Source organism: Rhinolophus ferrumequinum, chromosome 19 (genome assembly GCF_004115265.2).
Source record: "Rhinolophus ferrumequinum isolate MPI-CBG mRhiFer1 chromosome 19, mRhiFer1_v1.p, whole genome shotgun sequence".
Lineage (NCBI taxonomy): Eukaryota > Metazoa > Chordata > Mammalia > Chiroptera > Rhinolophidae > Rhinolophus > Rhinolophus ferrumequinum.
Genome location: NC_046302.1, coordinates 7198126 through 7217287, shown reverse-complemented (window position 1 = coordinate 7217287; position 19162 = coordinate 7198126). Strand labels below are relative to the sequence as shown.

General features: G+C 36.8%; 1 protein-coding gene across 1 annotated transcript in view; it reads right to left on the bottom strand.

The window, feature by feature from the left end:
* PIEZO2 (piezo type mechanosensitive ion channel component 2) overlaps positions 1–19162 on the bottom strand; it is a 430456-nt gene that overhangs the window by 204277 nt on the left and 207017 nt on the right. Inside the window, exon 4 of the mRNA XM_033087551.1 lies at positions 9390–9432. Within this exon, the coding sequence (XP_032943442.1) occupies positions 9390–9432 (43 nt within the window). The remainder of the gene's footprint in view (positions 1–9389; positions 9433–19162) is intronic.

Here is a 19162-nt window from a genome sequence, read left to right as displayed (position 1 = left end):
TGGAGGACATAAAATAATTTAAAAATTGGCCTTAAATTTTCAAGGAATCAATTCATTCTCCAAAGGAAAAGGCTAATAAAAACTAAAGTTTATCAAGAAGGGCATATTCCATGAAAGTAGGGGCTGAGTCAACAGAGAAATGTCACATTAATATTTATACAAAAGGGTATTTATTTATCAAACATTTATTAAATGTCTATTATTTGCCAGTCCATGGGCTGGCACTAGAGTTCGTAAGATGGCAAGACATATGTCCTGCCCTCAGAAGCATAGGGCTAACATAAGACACTAGCAAGTACCTTCAAGATCATGAACACATCTGGTAGCTTTATTCTTATTGAAGACAGGAGGGGATAGGAAGACAGAAGAGGGACCCAGAGGGGTGGTGGTCAGCGCGGTTTGGGGAATTTTTAGAAGGAGGTGGGGATTGGGCATGAACAACTGCAGTTTCCTGAAGGGAAGTATAGGTAAGAATGAGGGAAAGACATGAAACATGGTACAGAACCATTTGCTAAGCCCTTCTCTGATTCTGCTGCCACAGAATCAGTTCCTCATTCATGTCTTCCTTTATTCAATCATTTCACTTTGGTCATCTAAGAGGTTTAGGTGCAAGGTGACTCAGTTAACAAGACAGACACAGCCCCTGTCGCCATGGAGCTCTTGATCTTATTATAGGGATCCTGTCATGGGGAACAGCCAATGCCAAGCTCAAAGCATTAGACTCAGTTGTTTTGAGAAGAGAGACTCAGAAATTGAATTTGAAGAGACTCAGACAACAGAATTGTTGTTGATATGAAGGTCATTGAATTAAGTACTTGTTCACACTGACACACAGAATAAAGCCACTTCTTCCTCCTCCCTATGCTGTTAGTAGTGAGTCAGCTCCAGCTGCAGCTGCTGTGTAGTGATAAAAAGATGTTGGGGCCCTGGTCTCTTTCCTTTCCCCAAAGCCCGCTCTTTCACAAGCAGTCTACAACCAAATCCATGTATGCTTTCCCATCAAGGACTCAGTCGAGTACCCACCATATGTCTGATGAGCTAGCACATGCCAGGCAGTGCTAGGCACCACTGTATCAAGACAGCCTGATCTTGGGCCGGCCTGGTGGCTCAGGCGGTTAGAGCTCCCTGCTCCTAACTCCGAGGCTGCTGGTTCGATTTCCACATGGGCCAGTGCACTCTCAACCACAAGGTTGCCAGTTCGATTCCTTGACTCCCACAAGGGATGGTGGGCAGCGCCCCCTGCAACTAAAATTGAACACAGCACCTTGAGCTGAGCTGCCGCTGAGCTCCCAGATGGCTCAGTTGGTTGGAGTGCGTCCTCTCAACCACAAGGTTGCTGGTTTCGACTCCCGCAAGGGATGGTGGGCTGCACCCTCTGCAACTAGCAAGGGCAACTGGACCTGGAGCTGAGCTGTGCCCTCCACAATTAAGACTGAAAGGACAACAACTTGAAGCTGAATGGCACCCTCCACAACTAAGATTGAAAGGACAACAACTTGACTTGGGAAAAAAAAAAAAAAAAAACGTCCTGGAAGTACACACTGTTCCCCAATAAAGTCCCGTTCCCCTTCCCCAATAAAATCTTAAAAAAAAAAAAAAAAAAAGACAGCCTGATCGTTCATGTCCCAAAGGAGGAGAAACACAGGAGAAAAGTTTCAATACAGCATGTCCAGTACCTCAATAGAGGAATATAAAATGTGTTACAAGAAGAGGTGGGAGTCCTGGGAGTAAGGGAAAGATTTCACAAGAGCAATAATGTCTAAAACTTGAAAGGTGGTGGCAGCTTCCCATGGAATAGATGTAGGGGTACAAGCGTGATGACAGACAGGCTGTGGAAGGCTGCTCAGGCTTGCGAAAGACAAAGCCTTGCCTTTTGAATTATGTCTACACAGGGTAAAAAAAATCCTAGGAATATTTGTGTTTCATCACAGGCTGTTTTCAGTGTGATTTATATTTTAAAATATTTGTGAAGAGGCAAGCTATTTCATTCCACAATCCAAGTAGAGCATTAAATAAAATCTTGTACAATATTGTTAATAATGATGTAATCTGAGGTACTGTGCTGATTATGTAGATTTATTAAGAATAACTTCATTGCTTTGTAACTAAAAATGGGTGAGAGATCAGTCAAAGATTGTTATTTTAAAAAAAGCAGCAATAAGATTTCCCAGAAAGCAGGGACTTTTATTTCTGTTGGCAGGTTACTATGCATGAGCCTATTTACTTGCTGAAATATTTTGTCTCAGATGAAGAGTATAGCTTTGTAAGAGGAAACCATGTTCAGACCTTGCTCAAAGCTTCTTGTGATAGATACTACCAGAGCTTTCTGATATTTCTACTTCTTGTACCCTTCCTGCATACATGGCAGAGTGACAGCTCTCTTTCCTCATAAATTAGCAAGGTGACTAGCTTTGGACCATAAACTGTGAGCTGCAGTGACAAATGCCACTTCCAAGTTGAAACACTTAAGGTCCAGTGTGCAATTCTCCAACCTCTCTTTCCACGCTTAAGGAAACTCAGAAACATCTGTTGAGACAGAAGTGTCACAGACTGAAGCCAGTGACACAACATGCAGAGGGTGCCCTGTAGAGTTGTCTGGCCTCTTCAGATTTTGTGTAAGTGAGAAAGAAACACTGAGAATTTGGGCCATTCTCTAGCGGATACACTTGTTTAGAAACATGCGGAATATCAATGAATTTACAAAGTCAGGCCCATCTGCATCACCTTAACCTAGATTAATGAATGGCTGTGATTTGGTAATATTTATAATCATAAACTGCACAGAAAGTTAAGCTTTCTGATTGATATCAAAATACGTTAGGTACAAATTTTTTCCTCTATTAAAAAAACAAAACAAATAGAACACAACCGAATCTTCTTTTGTTATGTAGATAACAATATTGTAGCACCAGGAGTGGGAAGGGAGTATTAGAGGTGGCACTGAAGATATATGAACCTATATATCCTTCCTCTGTTACAACACAGTCCTATAATGAAATCCTAGAACAAACTCCTGATCTCCCCCACAGAGGGGCAAGGCGATTGTTTACAAAGTGAGCACATTACCATAAATTCAGCCATAGAAACTGTGACAATATGCATTTATTCTGAAACAATGCATATAATCACAAAGTTTCCAGAAAGTGAATGGCTGAACACTTATCTCATGGCAAGTGTTACAACAAGGAGGGTGGGCAGGGCAGATCCCTAGTCTTCCTTTCACTTACAAAATGTACAACAGAGGGCATCTTTGCTTTCTTATCCTTGGAGAAAGCTTTGAAGCTTTCGCTGACTCAGTCACTTCTTTTCCTTTAGATGTGAACACTTTAAAATAATCTGCTAGCAAACAGATTGATGGGCAAACATCAAAGGACATTGTGATCAATATCTCTTACAATTACTCTAAAGAACCTTATAGCTTCATTTAAGATATAATTGGAATTCCCTTTAAGAGAAAGAAAAGGTTAAACTTGAGAAGCAAAAAAGCAAAACCATATTAAACAGCACTGCTTGACACAGTTTTTGCAACTATAAATGCATAATAATCTCAAAGATCAATATCTGTTCTATATTTTTAAGACTTGATGCAATGCAAAGAATAGCCTGTGCCCTTAAATAAGAAAACATGGGACAACATGGGAAAACACAGGATGGCATTTTAAGGTAATATCTGAAAAAATCAGGATGATCACCAAACTGATATGACAGTTCAAAAATAAAGCATATCGTTTGATATATTCCTTAATAATATTTTTATTTCTACATCTATTTTGAAACTTAACAATTTGAGGAAGGCATTGTAATACAGAATTTATACTGTCTGGCTTTATTTAAAATATTCATAAAAAGAGAACAGCCAATAAGACCTCTGATTTGAAACTATGCCCTCAGAGCTATAGGAATAGGAAAAATAAAACAACACAAAACAGAAGAGAACTGTAATTTAAAACTTTGGTGTGGTTTGGTCTAAAAATCTTAGTTTTTGCAACTAGGAAAACCTTTACTTGAACGCAGGTCAATATGAGTGGCTCTGATTATATGGGTAGACTACTTGATTTTCTTTGAGTTTCTTTACCTGAGAGATCGCAACCACAGTCTACAGTGGCTATCAATGATGGCCAGCAGCCAACTCCTGCCAGCTGCCTGTTTGTTTGCAAATAAAGTTGTACTGAAACACAGCCATACCCATTATCTATGGCTGCTTTCTGCTACAATGGCAAAAGTGAGATTACAACAGAAATTGTAATATAAGGCCTGCAACGTTTACTATCCGTCCTTTGCAGTAAAAATTTGCCAATCCTTAGTCTATGGGGTTGTTGTATGGACTAGAAATGATTTAACAGTGCTTGGTACATAGTAGCTGTTTTCATTAAGTCAGTATTCAAGGAAGCACAAGGTTAAGGTCACATAAGCTAGGGAGAAAATGTTTCAATTGCCACATCCTGTCGATCAATGAATCCTTAACCATCTTAGAAAAAGCTCTTCACCAAAGTGCTTCACTTAGGAGACAGCAAAGAGCATCCACCTGTCCTTTCCTCTATGAAAAAAAAAAAAAAAAATGACCCAGATAAATGCAAATTCAAAGGATCCTGAGATACCATTTCTCACCTAATAGATTGGCAAGAATCTCAAGTTTGACAGCACGCTCTCTGTTGGCAAGGCTCTGAAAAAATGGTTATAGTCATGCATTGCTGATGGGAGTGAAAATTGTTGAAACTAGGGAGAAAAACTTAGCAATATTTAACAAAATTCCCTATGAATGTACTGTTTGATTATACTTGGGAACATATCCCTGAGATATCTGGTAAGAAAGTGTGCACAAGGTTATTTATTACAACATTTTTTTTGGTGGGGGTGGGGAGCAAGAGCAAAAGACTGGAAACTGCCTAAATGTCTACTCACAGGGTACAGAAAGAGTTAAAGCAAATGGCCTGTGATCCATTTTCCTCCTGATTACAAGGAGACACTGGGGATGGGGAAAGAAGGTAATTGATCTGGTTTAGGCTCCTTGAAAACATATTAACTAGATCACTGGGCAAACAGCTTAATGAATTTTTTTGCTCAGAAGAGAACCCTCATCAATGGAATGCTTTAATCAGGAAATCCCTGGTTTAGGTTATTATAGTAAATAAATCTTCAATCCATATATTTATGAGGCATGATTCCCTGGAGAGTATCACATTAGCTATTCAAATTTCTTAGGTATAAAACAGGGGCTGTTGCAAAATTAAATATTCCTTGCTATGTGAGGGAATTGCAAACCTCATTAGAAACCTCATCTATCACTCTGGGCCAGAGAGCATGGATCTGGGGTGAAAAAGAAGGACCAGGAGTCATATGGATATCCTGGATTTCTCCCTGCAGTATCTTTTGGTAACTTGTATCCTTGAAATATTAGCAAAGTTTGATACTGTATAATAGCCCTGATTTGACCAATCTCATTCTTTGTGTTAGCTCATCCACACAAAGGAATGCCTTATGCAGTTTAATGACGTGACCTATATCTACACTAATGTAGAATGATCCCCAGGAAAGTCTCAGTGAAAAAAATCAAAGTGCAAAAGAATGTATATGATATGCCACTCTTCATGCAAGACAGGGCGAGATACAGCTATACGAGTACAGAAGTATTAGCTTGCACATGCAAAAGTAAACATCAGAAGGTTAAACCCAAAGCTAATAAACATGGTAACTATAGAAAAAAGGAGGAACAGGGCACAAGGGAAAGGGATAAATGTGATATTTCTCTGAATAAACTTTGTCATATAATTTGAACTTGGAGATAAATGTTACATATTCAAAAATAAAATTAAATCAAAAGGAAAAAGTTTGTTGAAATTTTAAAAATTCTGAAACAAATTAACCAAATTATATATAAAATTTATGACATGATCACATAGGAAAAAAATTGAAGCAACTTTAGTTTTCACTCTTTTGATCGTACATCCCTAAAAATATAAAATTAACACACAATAAAAAATGTTTAAACTTCATTCGGTACTCTTATTGTTAGTGATAATATCAATATTATTTTGAAAATATTATATATACAAGTCTGACAATTAAGTTCACAAACTTGCCACCATGAACTTACAGCACTGTACAAACAGCTCGGTAAGGTTTCATAACCTTGGTATATCAGTGTCTCACAGCTGTGTTCATGTCGACGTGTGGTGGTGTCTTGCTGAGTGGCGTTCATTATTGTTGTTACATGATTTTTTGTGCTGTCACAAGAATGTCTGAGCTTGAATTAGAGCAATGAACAAACATCAAATTTCTCGGTAAACTTGGCAAGAGCGGAACTGAAATCAGGGACATGTTAGTCCAAGTTTATAGAGATAAGGCCATGAAGAAAACGGCAGTATACAAATGGACTAAACATTTTTCTGAGGAAAGAGAACGTGTCATTAATGAAGAGAGGTCAGGGCAGCCAGTAATGAGCAGAACTGATGAAAACATTACAAAAATTTGTCGAATTGTGTGTCAAAATCATCAGCTGATTGTGAGAAGCATAGCAGACCAAGTAGATATCAATAGAGAAACAGTTAGGAAAATCTTAACTGAAAATCTTGGCGTGAGAAAGGTATGTGCAAAAATAGTCCCGAAGGAGCTCACCAATGAACAAAAGCAAAGGAGAGTCGAAATTTGCCAAGACCTTTTGGAGAGGCAAGATGCTGTTTTGGGCCGTGTTATCACTGGTGATGAAACATGGGTGTACCAATATAACCCTGAAACAAAGCATCAAAGTGCACAATGGAAGTCAGTCAATTCTCCACAACCAAAAAGGTTCCGTCCGTCCAAATCAAGAGTCAAAATGATGTTGCTAACCGTTTTTGATATCAGAGAGATTATTCATTATGAATTTGTACCAACTGGACAAACAGTTAACCAAGTTTACTATTTGGAAGTGCTGAAAAGGCTGCATGAAAAAGTTACATGAAAACGACCTGAACTTTTCACCAACAATTCTTGGCTCTTGCATCACGACAATGCACTAGCTCACACAGTACTGTCTGTGAGAGAGTTTTTAGCCAGTAAACAACTGTATTGGAACACCCTCTATATTCACCTGATCTGGCTTCCAGTGGCTTCTTTCCTTACCCGAAGATAAAGGAAATATTGAAAGGAAGACATTATGATGACATTCAGGACATCAAGGGTAATATGACGGCAGCTCTGATGGCCATTCCAGAAAAGAGTTCCAAAATTGTTTTGAAGGATGGACTAAACACTGGTGTCGGTGCATAGCTTCCCAAGGGGAGTACTTCAAAGGTGACCATAATGATATTCGGCAATGAGGTATGTAGCACTTTTTCTAGGATGAGTTTGTGAACTTAATTGTCAGACCTCGTACATTAAGATGAAATAAGTGTTGTTAAGAACTAAGATTTTTCAATGAAAAAGAAAAGATGATATGCATATATTAAGTTTAAAATTCTGTAAGAATATACTTGAATTGGAAATATTGTATGACTTTAGGATTTATTTTTCTTAAAAAAGGCCTTTCTTAGCTCCATCTCTTTAAAAAGCCCAGAAAAAATACCACTCCAGATGAGAATCTCTAGTATTTAGATTGTGGTTTCTAAAAACCATTCTCTACAAAGAATGAAGGACTCCTAACAGGATGTCTGACTAAAGGTCCAGAATACTGGATGGGCTTGGTATATCTGGTTGTGCTAGAAACATGGAAACTATCCAAGACCAGTGGGCCTGTGTCAAAAGGACAAGAAGTCAACATGAAGTTGTCCGCAATGTCTGAAAGGGAACAATTTGAATATATGTGAAATAGGGGAATAGAATAACAAATAAAACAATACCACAAATGAACAAATCCAGAATGTGAGACATTCTATAAGACAATTGACCTGGTTTCTTCAGAAGTCAACAATGTGCAGAAAAACAAAATGAAGCTGGGAGGGAATTGGGGGAAAACATCTAAATAAAGAGACTTGAGAGATCGAAATGGAATGTGTGGGCTTTAGTAGCACACTGCCATTTTTTAGATGACCAGGAAATTTAAACATTGATTGGGCAATAATGGATGTTAAGGAGGTACTGTTATTTGTATTTGCTATGATTGTAGCATTATGATTCTGGAAGAAAACATCCATTTTTTTTCAGAGATGTATACTGATCTATGTAGGGATAAAATGACATGATGTCTGAGATTTTCTTTAAAATATTTCAGCCAAAAAAAAAAAAAAAAGGTAAAGCAAGTATGACAAAATCTTACTGAAGCTGGGAAATGGATATATGACATTCAGTTTGTTTTTCTCTCTCCTTTTGTGTATGTTTGATGTTTTTCATAATATAAAAGAAGAATCAAGAGAAAGATGCTTTGGGAAAAGATTTGAAACTGCACATGATTTTCTATTTTTGTTGTAAGTTGGCCCCTGGGATGTGTCCATTCAAGCCAAGCTCCCCAAATCACCTTAACAACTAACTATGAGAACTTTCTGTGAGGCTCAACAATGATGGTGCTGATTGAGTGGAAGTGTATATATAGAAATAAATAAATCTTTGAGTCAATTAAAGAATGATACAAAAATGCTATCACAATCAGCCTGGTGATGCTTTAGTATCTTTCACTTGGAGAAATGATGCATTTTAAAGTATTTTATTATTTCTTTTATATTCTCTAAGCAGTCTGTCAGCTTGATCAATACACCTAAAAACTTTTTCAATATGATGAAAAGAACTAGTCAAAATCTACTTTTAGAGTAAAAAAATTAAATTACTTTTCTTTCAATAGCTGCATGGACATTGCAAGTTCAATATTAGACACTAAATGCCACCAGAGAGATCCGATATGCTGCTATTCAATTACAAGGGAAGGTGGTTTAGTGACTTTATTGATCCTACCTCTGCATTTCCCAAGGTTATAATGAGTCATTTTTTTTTTTGGTGGGGGGAGGGAGATGCAGGTGTAGAAGTGCTTAAGAGTGACATAATCTCAGCCTTTCACTTAAAGCTGATAACAAGATCTAATAATTTTAATTGGAAAGCTATCAATATAAATATAAATTTCTCTGTACTAGAACTGTAGAACAATATATAAGGTGAATTAGCTAGAAGAAAGTAAACTCTAATTCTTATAAATTTGTAACAATACAACTTACCTTATTTAAGGTTTCACAGTTTCAGAAGCATTTTCAAATAAGTTGCTCAATTTAACTTTCATGTCTACTCTGTGTGCAGGCAAGGATTTTATAAAGTAAAGCTCTACTTTACAAAGACACTGAGTTTCAAGGGGCAAAATGATGACTTACTCAAGGGCACACACTTACTGAAGTAGTGGTAGCAATACCACTGATTTGTACTCAATAAATTACTTAGAATAAAATAGGACATTAGCAGCTAAAAGTGGAGACATGCTAAACCCCACTTACCTTTCAAAACCAATCTGCCGAAATGTCTTTTCCCATGTTGAGCCTGTAACAGAAGGAAAGAACGTAATTAGTACACAGCAAGTATCCACATAGTTTTGTTCGTTTTTTTTTTTTTGCAATCCTGCTAGGTACTTGGTTTTACACTTAAGCGGAAGACTGTTTTCCCTCAGATGTATCACTTCTCACCTCCAGTTCCCAAATGGCCTTTTAGAGATCATTCCACATTGGGAATTAAGCACATATCCTCCGCAATGAGACAAATCTCTACCCCACTTTCCTGTGGTAAGGCAACAGCCCACTAAATCATTCTCTAAATATCTAAATGTGTCTGGTTCAGAATAACATGAGCAAAACTCTGCTGTCAAAAATAACGAAACAGCATATTGTAAGTTGTACTCTCTAAAATTCAACTTTTACTTTTGTTGTTTGTATGGAAAGCTAGATGACACTATAGGGGAGCAAAATTTGCCACCTCAAAATGTGTTTTATTATCATGAGGATTATTTTAGGCTGATTAATTTTAAGAAACAGAGGACTCTAGTATATCTTTTTACCTCCCCCTGAACTGCCTAAAAGAATTTAGATACTGGTTCCTGTACCAGGAAGAGAGCTATTACCACAGATAACTTCTTTTTACATACCATTTGTACTGTGAGTCAAACGCAAAACAAAACATCTGTTTACCAAACATTTGCTCTTTCCATCTCCACTTGAACTGTCTTCCTCCCCTTTGAAGTTCCAGATCTATACCCCCTTCTCTTTAGCCCAGGATAACATGTAAACCTCAATTGCTTGACTGTCTTGAGAGACTCATATCTTTGGGGTTCCCATATGTATAAAATTAATTTTTTTCCTCCTGTTAATTTGTCTTATGTTAATTATTAGACCAGCCAGAGGAACCTAGAAGGGTATAACAAATTTTTTCCTCCCCAACAACACTCTGAATTTCCAACTCATTATACACAATGTCTTTACCTCACTAACATTGAAGCATAGGATTAAGATTTTATTTTTATTTTTTAAGCTAAATATTTTAATCAGAAGTCCCCTAAATGCAAAAATGCTGTTTAAAGTAAAATGATTTGAAAAGTAGTATATCCAATTCCACAAAGAAAGCTGGGTATAAAAAAGATTTTCTACAATCTTTCCATGTAATAACTCTTCCCTACATTATAGGCATAATAATTTTCTTCATACATGATAGAAAGAAAAGTGCAATTTTTTTCAAAGACTGTTTTAATAAAAATTCTGCATTTACAAAAGTTAAGGGTCTGTGCTTAACCCATAGCTTTACATTTTCATGATGTTCAGTCAGTGGCAAAAACATTCTGATTTCAGTAACTATTTCAAGTAAACACCCACATATCCCTAAATTCACAAGTTGTGTTTTATACTAGTTGCTTGATAATGACAGCAGATAACTACTGCCTTTCTGTACAATTTAGTTCTACACACAGGAAGTAGTGGATTCACCACTGGTCTCCAGAAGCAGCTAAAAAGCTACCCTGCTTCTTTTCCAAAGTCACAATAAACTAGGATGGTGGTTATGTTTCTTTCTTGAGAACTCTACCTCACATGTTTTTATCTTCAGGTGGTTACTCAGGGTCTCCTAAACATCAGACAGACTTTCTGTAAAGGCAGGAGATTTTATACAGGAGTAGATTTTATATAGGAGTAGTATGAACCAATCCCAAGAGAGCACAAACATGGTGTTTCACCATGGGGATAAGGTTCATACTACTAGGCTATGACAGATCATTTAAAATAATTTTTATAAATAATAAAGGACTAATATTCAGATATGAATTATACACACATATATACACACACAAATTTAAAGCAGATTCAGGCTTATCTCCTTGGATAAAGTCACTCTCATCCAACTGAATTCCAATATGCTTTGTTGAGCAGGAGTAAAAGATATGGAATTTTAGTTAACCAGCCCAGGAATTTTTCATGGCCTCTGGCCCAGTGGAGTGGGCCCCATATGAATATCATTTGTACTGTGAGTCAAACGCAAAACAATTAAGAATCTCTATCTCAGGAATTCTTTGAAGATAATTATCCTGCCCCTAAAATCTTAGCAATTAAGACACTGGCAAAGAATATATAACCTGAGTCAGAAACCATATTGTACTTCAAGACAGCTGGCAACTGCCTGGCCCAAACTAAGAAGCAGGAGAGATTAAGAGTCTCCTGCCAAGTGAGAACCAGACAGTCTGAGTGCAGACCAAATGGGAAGGGTCCAAGGGAGGGTGAGGTGGGAGTAGGGTGGGAGGAGAGTGGGTTTAGATGCTACTTTTCTTGGCTTCTCTTGCTTCCAGTGAGAAACAAAGCAGCTTTTAAATTTTTCTACATTTGCATTTTCTCCAGTTCTTAACTGGAGAAATTAATTTTCCTAAATTAATTTTTTAAACAAATTTTTAAGAAAAACCCCTTTTTAATAGACTCAATTTATCTTCAAGGAAAAATAAAAATAAATGACTTTACTATACCGCACTATCAGGCTTTTAGAACATGGAACTTTAATTAAGAAATATGTTCCATCTTTATTTCTGAGAAAAGTAAACTTATTCAAACAGGCAGAACAAGTTAAAAGTGTTTGGTGCAAGACTTCCAAACTCTTTAGAATAAACATTATCAAGCCATTCAACCAAGCACAAGACAGATGATGAAACAACGACTTCCTTCTAGAAACTAAAAATCATTTAATGATTTGAGCATCTCACATACCATAGGTATCCATCATTGATTGTTGTTGATACTCTGCTAACCATCATAATAGTTATATATAGAGCTGAATATATTAAAGTATGGTTTCTGACTCAAACACCACATACCCCGGAGGTTTGGGTTTTATGTCTTTTGTGAGCACTTAGTCATGATGAAAGGAGAAACACACAATAAATGGAACAGACATATCCAGATCCTTTGGCACCGAGAATATTTTTGGCAGCCCATTATTCAGTTGCTGGGGAATTCTTTTAAAGCCATTAACCATGTTTTACATGGTAAGGTAATATTATTCTCTTTTGCCAGAGCAGTCCAACACACAGAGAAAACAAAAGGAGCTGGCAGACTTCCTTGATTCAACACTTTTTAAATGAGATTTATAATATGGAGAAGTCTAAAACATGTTACATACTTCAGGGAAAAAGCAAACAATGGCCACAACAACACAAAATAAAATATATAGCATACAGAGATGGATACGACCCATAAGAGGGATGTTTTCTTTGCATTCTTAGATGAAAAAGTTAGAAATAATGATTATGATTCTTCATTTTTAAAAATTGCCCTTTGTAGCACAGGTATCCCAACAACAGAATTGAAATTTGTGGAGGAAAACAAAGACCAGAGGTTGGAAACAAACTCTGGACTAAATGTCAGTCTGCACAGCAAGTTTCAGTATCTAGTTTGTCACCTGGGGCACACAAGGGACCCCAGGTGACAAACTACCTCCTAATATCCTTTGGCACTGACACTCCCAAGACTCCAAGGGGAACTACTACACTGAAGTATGTAGGACATTCCTTTGTGGAGTTATCAACATCTGCTCCTTTACAAAATGAACAAAGCTCCATCTCTCTGTTCTCATTCCCCCTCCCACTCTCCCTTTCCCTGGCACCCCATCTACCTATTAGCCTCTGTTGGTTCCAGGTTCCCTTCTTCTTTCCATCACAGAAATAAGTTATGGAAACTTCCTTTCTTTGGGAACTACTTTCCCCAGGCCCATGAGCTGCTTCCATGGGTGCTCCCAGTCATATGACCTCTCCTTGCCTGGCCACAGGGGCAAGGACGTCTGGCCAGTCCTCACAGCACCCTATCTGCCCGGCCACAGGTGATCAGGACGGGTATGTGATCGGCTATGTCAAGCCAAAATGGAACCTTTCCTGCTGGCTTGACCTAACTGGTAGGAACCTGTCTCTGCTCGCCTATCAGAGACCAGAATCATGTGAGCCCGCATGATTGTTCACAGTGTAGCCATGTTACTGCCACATGGAGAAAGCCTGTGTAAGAGGAAAGACGGGATCCAAGAGCAGGGGTAGCCAGGAGAGGGAGAGGAGAGGGGTCTCCTGATGGCATCTCTGCCTGTCCAGCTGCTCTAGATGCCCTCGCCTTTCCTGCCACTCCAGTTATGAGAGGAAAAACAATTTGCGTTCTTTAGTCTAGTAGTAAGTCTAAGTTCACTCTAGTCTTACATCTAGTTTTAAGCCTGACGTGTATCTCAATATGCGATACTGAATATGACCAATAAAATGAGGTCTTACAATGCCTTGCGCATCCAAATTTTATGTGGTAATATAAACATTTTAAACAAATTCTGGATGCTTTAAAAACTGTATTTAAAATCAAGAGAGTGAGCATTCTCCCCCAAATTAACATAGCAATAAAAACAGCTGATGCTTTATGCTAACTTTATCTGTATATTAGCTAGTTTAATCCTCCCAAATACTCCATGAAGTCAGTACTATTATCATATCCTCTTTTCAGGTAAGAAACCTGAGGGGTAGAGACTTGGGGATCCAGAACTAATGTTTTTAACTTGCTTGACTCATTGCTTTGCCATACGTTGGGGCTTGTATTCTTGTCTTTTCTTCCGTCTTCATTTTCCTTTTCTTATTCTCCTTCCTATTATTTGTCTCTTGCCTTGATCTGCCTATAATATTAGAATCCAAAACTATATTTTTTTTAATACCACAAAGTTTTGTGTGTCTGATTATTGTTTTAGAGGCATAGGACTGCCTATAGTAGAAGTTATCTGTCATCAAACCCCTTCTCACACCACTTTTCATCAAGGACCTATGGATCTTCCGAAGTTAATTTTGTTTCACACTCAGTATGCCTAGCAGGAGCTCAATCTGTACAAATACAGAAGGCCATGCACCAATATGTAACCTGCAGATGATGGAACAGGGCTGATTATTTTTTATTTCTCCTAATTTTCCTGAGGTGGTGGTTTAAAACCACAGGGTTTTGCCCATTACTTGAAACCAGACAGCTGAGTTCTAACAGCTCTGCCTCTGATCACCTGTGTTTCCTTACACAAGTCACTCTTGAGGCTTTTTCTTTAATGTAACATTTTCAACAGGTCTCTTTCAGTTTGTAATTTTATCTTTCCATAAATGCTATTGAAAACACAAAACTTTCTATCTTTATGTTGTAAATTGATTGCTCACTTTATTATCAAGCTTCTGCATTAATTCCTTTTATCAATCACTATTTCAATCAACTTGTTATTTAACCTCTAATACACACAAAAAAGGAACTTGATTTTTTTCTGTAGGTTTACAGTAGTAAAACTGGTCAAATGAGGCACACATTTTTTTTCTAATTGAACAGTGTTATACCAAGTATGGCTCAGATGTTGAGAGCCACTTGAACTTGCGTCTATACCTCTGGTTTTTTTTCAAAATAATTAGCAGAAAAGGACTACTAATTCGTGGAAGTGGTAGGTTTTTGCCAGCATATGCCTATAAAAATGAAAGTATTTTCATACATGGTAGGGGCTGCCAAGCAGTTGAACATGTGGCCTGGCACAGAAATTGATGATGAAACACTCAAATATAAGGAATTATACCACTTTTCTGGTATACCAAGTTTTCTGGTGGAAGCTTCATTTACATTATTTTTAACTCTTGAAAGGAAAAGATTTTTTTATATCCAATCAAAGAGTCAAGATTGTACCATGCATTGATCTTCGAATATAATGTAAAATTCTAAGAGAAAAATTGACCAGTAGTGACATTTTACTTTGCAAATATTAAGATGCTCTTGTGTTGAGTTGTAGTTGAAATCTTTTAAACCCCAGAAATGGCTGCTCTAGTGGAAGATAAGTACCCAAGTAATGTGATTTTCCCTGCGAATGAGCAATTTGAACATTTTGGTTTAAATGGTAAGACCTGCAAAATTTTCTGACTCCTAATTCCCAAATAAGCTTTGTCATTAATGGGTTAAAAGTAACTGTAAAAAATAGAGGTAAGGAAAAAAAAATTACCATCCTTTAATAAATAATTTTCATATTAAATGATCTACATATTTTTTAAAACATCATTTTCACCTCTACCAAATACTCTTGTTTTGTAATATCCATTATCCCTTGCTCTGATCATTAGTATGTAGATGACACCACTTTATCAGTCTGGTAGCTGTCATTAAGTTGCATACTTTGGTTTTCATACCACTTATACTTTGTAAGTTCTTTTCATAATATGTCTTAATTTTCCATCACCTAAGGGTAATCACTTCAATTTTCCTTATTTGTAAAATAATATAGATTAAAAAACATGAAAATATTTACAATTTTTTTTCCATACCTGCCCCCCAAACACACTAAGACTCTCACATCCATCTTTGCACATATAAAATAAGGGTCGTCCTATTTTGAAATCTACATTCATCACCTAATAATATAATGTAACTCTTTCCATGTCAATAAATATAGGCATGTAATCATTTTAAAGCCCACATAGTATTCCATAATTTAGCAAAATGCAAGTCATTAATATCTAAATTATGTTTATATTTTTGCTATTATACATACAATATGTTGAACATTTCTACCATTTTAGCATTTCAGTGTTCAAATTACGTATTTGTTGCCCCAATATGTGGGAACAAATATTACATTTATTTCTTTGATCCTTACGGATTCTTTAATATACAAATATCTCAACTCCAGGAGGTTTTGAATGAGTATAATGCATGTTTTATGCTATCATTTCAATTGACTGAGGCCAGTCTGAAAAAAAATTACCACTATTCACTCTTTGTAGAGATTGGGAGAAGCCGATTCACAAATACTTGTATTCAACAAGTCCATTCACAAATATGCATTATTCTTCTCTATGAATGGAAGATGCTACAACATCTTAAAACATTTTCTTTTGAAAAATTACTTTCAAATTATTCTAAAATGAAATGTAAATTCTAAATAATTTACTCATCAAATAATGGATTTTAAAAATTATTGACCATAACATTTCTCGTTTAAGATTGGGTCTGACTGGCAGTCTGCTTTTTTCTAGTAACTTCCAACTAAAATAGCTATGGACACACTGGAAGAGAGAAACTCACATACACACACAAAATTTACTTTCAAGAATCTCAGAGGACTTTCACAAGTAGGTCAACTGAACTGAATTGTAAAACTCAGCTTGTTTTATGCATATGTCTCCCATGGAAACCAAACAAACCAGCCACCCTTAAATAAGGTAAAAGTATGTTTCATTCTTTTCCCACTGTATTCCCCCTAGTCTAGAAACACAAGGTCCATACAAAACAGAAAGTGGGCAATTGTACCTTTTCTGCATAGGATGCCTCTTTCTGAAGAAGCCAAACTTTTGTTTCCATCATGATCATCACCAGGCTACCGTCCCCTGACCTCCCTGCCTTCAATATCTTTTCATATCCAGTCCAAATCTCGGAAATAGTTGACAATAAAAGTTTGTGCATGTGTGCATTTATGTTTGCCTATGCATATGTATACTTGTGTTGTGTATTTATATATGTGTATGCACATTTGTGTGTGTATATATATTTGCCTACGTATGTGCATATATTTGTTTGTGTATGTGTGTATTTGTGTCTGTGTATGCGTGTGTGTGTGTGTGTGTGTGTGTGTGTGTGTAAGGAAAATGATACACAGGAGAGACGGGAACCAACCCCCCATGGCCCAATGTCTTTTGGGACACATAGTCCTCGTCAGTGAAGAGTTATAGGAATCGTTAGCATCTGAAAATCCCTGGACATTACCCATCCTGAGCACTAGAAATAGCCTAAAATATTCAATAATTATAAAATGTTTATGTGTGCTATTTACATGCGGTGGAATAGTATGTGATATTAAAATTAGATTTAAAAAGTGATGAGATAACCAAGACTCTGGACCTTTACATAACTTAATTGAAATTATAGTTTATGTGGTGTCACACTCATTCAAATTCAGGTTTCCACAACTCCAAATTATTTTTGCTTCTTCTTCAGCGCGAGTGTTTAGAGGCATAAGATGGTCAAGAATAGAATCTGGGGAACACTAACAATATTTAAAGAGTAGCCAAGAAAGATGATCCAGTTAAGAAGAAAAAGAAGGTATAAGAATATGAAAGGAAGTTTAATAAAGAGGAAATTAAGTATAGTTGAGAGGCCAACTTCAATTAAGAGGGGATTCATGGATTTTAGGCCTTTTGGTGAAGATTGGTAATGTGTATCAGAAAATTTCAGTGAAATTATAGAAAAGGTAGTGTGAAGAAGGAGTGAGCTGAAAACTAAATGGAAGGTCAGGAAGTAGAGACAATGAGGACAGACTTCTCTTTTTAAAAGCCAGGCCATATTGACGTGGGGAGGGATGAGAAGGGAGGTGGGAGTTGAGAGCAAGAGCTGGAAGAGGCCAGGCCAAAAAAATGGTGTGGCTCCTTTAAATTAAGATTCTGGGAGTCTTAATAAACTAACGAAAAGGAAAACGGTATGAACAGAGATTGAAGACACAGAGAAGGAAGCTATTGCAAGATTCCCTAGGAGCTACGAGAGAAGACTCTGAGTAGGCAGAAGATCCTGAGACCAGAGTTAACAGACAAGGGAGAATGCCCTGGGACCATATTTGCAGCAGAGGATGGACACAGGGAGTGCAGGCATTTCATGCAGTACTCCTTAAAGAGGGCAGGGAAGTGAGGAATGTAAGCAATGGGTACATGAAAAAGCATCCAGGTTGGTTGCCTATTTCGATAAATGCAGTTACTACACAATCCATACACAGGTTACTCTTTTGCAGAAATCACATTTAAGTACACCAAAATTGTACAAAGCCATCCGTTTTAGATCATTTAGAAGATACTTAAGTACATGGTCATATTCTTCATTATGAAGAATAAATCTGTATTGTAGAAATGTGGAATGTTGGGCTGCCTCTGAACTGGCCCTATGATATGGTCTGAAATCTACTTTAAAAAACAAACCTGATAGCCATTTGTTAATTTGTTTTCTGTCTCTTTCTCACAAACATTGATTATAGAAAACATTTCCAGTAACTGTAATTTCAGTTGCTTTGAAGCCAAATAAATGAAACTTTCCTGCACAGTCTGATAAGTATTTGTTACATTTGCCCAGAAAATTGTTTAAATTTGAATTCAGACTTTTAAAATGTGATACTTCTATAATACATCAGGTCTCTAGTTTACTTGAAATTCTAAAATGCTTGCATAACATTTTATTCTGCTCATTCTTATATGAACTTTATGATATGGTTTGAGATGAAAAAATAATGAGATAAAGATCTATAGGAAAATAGTAAGTGGAAAATCACTAGAAAGTGCTAATTGTTAACCACAGTCTGCAGCTCACCTCTGGTAGTGTCCAGCTTTGTAATAGAGGTGAAATACAATGTTCTGACAACTCATGAACAGCCCACCCGAAGAAAGGCCTGAGTTTTAGCAGGAGACCAAGTTAGACAATCTCTCTGTTGAGGGCATCAGAGGCCTGGCTATGTCGATCCTTATCTGTTACAATAGCTTTATCAGTAATATTAATTGATGTCTACTTACTTTCTCACATAAAATTTTCATATTTTATTTTATAAATATAAAATTTACAAATATAAAATACACATATATAGTTTTACATTTCAGTGTCCATGTTACACAGCTTTATCCTTTCTTAAATTAGCTTGCTGTTGCATAAATTTTGAGTAGATGGCATCAACGATGCTATTTCCCCCTACATCATTGTGTTAGTTTTCTATTAAAACCAAAAGTGAAGTACCTGAGATTTCAGCAGGG